Raw genomic sequence first — 1,070 nt, 5'->3', positions numbered from 1 at the left:
TTGGGTAAGTACAGTTTAACATGTATCACTGCACTTCCAATACCCTAACCATTAGTATGTTGACACTAATGATATTCCAAAGCAGCAGAAAAGATGGTCATTAATTGTGTTACCTTCTCGTTTACATTTTTTAAATAATTACTGTATTAAATGATATGACTACTTTATCATATTGAGTAGTACATCCCAAGTCACATTTTTACAGAATTTTAACTATATTTAACTATATTTGACTGTAGCACAGATTTTTTGAAAGCTTTTTATGTGTCAACTGTTGAATAATATTTGAATAATAACTACAGTATAGTACTTACTGCAAATGCAAACATATAGAAGTTGAATTAACATGCTCCCTTCCCCTTGCAGCATGGTGGCAGACCCAGAGAACCCTCTCGTCCTGGACATCCTTACTGGCTCTTCTACCTCCTACTCCTTCTTCCCTGACAGACCCATCTCTCAGGTACAATTCTGAACGTAATGATTACATGAGATTAACGTTAATGTATCCGATCGTATAATGATCCTCCAATATTTTGAGGTTGACTAAGAGCAGCTTATTATCTGAATATCTGTCATAGACATACACACAATTTAATATCATTTGCTTAGTTTCTGACTTATATATATTTTTTAACATCCTAGTACCCCCATGCTGTTGGTAAAAACACCCTGCTGATCGCCGGCCTTCAGGCTAGAAACAACGCCAGAGTGGTTTTCAGCGGTTCTCTAGACTTCTTTAGTGATGCCTTCTTCAACTCTGCTGTGCAGAAGGCCACGCCAGGCTCCCAGAGGTAGTCCTCACTGTTCATTACATCCCTCCTGTTTCTGTCTCATGGATGCTCTTATAGCTTCCTGTTAAAAAGTCAGAACTATTGTCAGTGACGTTCTGGTTATGTTCAGTTTTTTGCCATGTGAACAGGTCTTCTGTTAAAACTTCACCATTATAAATATAATGTGTGCATGCACATACTATACTGTTTTTAACTTGTCAACCTAATTTGTAGAAGGAAAATGAATATAATATAAAACCTATGTAATTCAAATGTAATATGTAAGACTTAAAGGACATT

The 1,070-nt window shown here is 36.2% G+C and overlaps 1 protein-coding gene across 1 annotated transcript; it reads left to right on the top strand.

The window, feature by feature from the left end:
- The first annotated feature begins 366 nt into the window (after nucleotides 1-366).
- LOC113744971 (dolichyl-diphosphooligosaccharide--protein glycosyltransferase 48 kDa subunit-like) lies at nucleotides 367-823 on the top strand. The gene is made up of 2 exons (XM_027276322.1): nucleotides 367-460; nucleotides 643-823. The coding sequence occupies exons 1-2, from the start codon at nucleotides 368-370 to the stop codon at nucleotides 793-795; spliced, it is 246 nt and encodes an 81-aa protein (XP_027132123.1). The 5' UTR covers nucleotide 367; the 3' UTR covers nucleotides 796-823.
- The last annotated feature ends 247 nt before the right edge of the window (nucleotides 824-1,070 follow it).

This window comes from Larimichthys crocea, unplaced genomic scaffold (assembly GCF_000972845.2).
Source record: "Larimichthys crocea isolate SSNF unplaced genomic scaffold, L_crocea_2.0 scaffold33265, whole genome shotgun sequence".
In the NCBI taxonomy this organism is placed as follows: domain Eukaryota; kingdom Metazoa; phylum Chordata; class Actinopteri; family Sciaenidae; genus Larimichthys; species Larimichthys crocea.
This window is presented reverse-complemented; position numbering and strand designations above follow the sequence as displayed.

Coding starts and splice junctions, on each gene's coding strand:
- LOC113744971 (XM_027276322.1), top strand. CDS start 368: ATGGTGGCAGACCCAGAGAACCCTCTCGTCCTGGACATCCTTACTGGC. Junction 461..642: donor CTGACAGACCCATCTCTCAG/GTACAATTCTGA, acceptor TTAACATCCTAG/TACCCCCATGCTGTTGGTAA.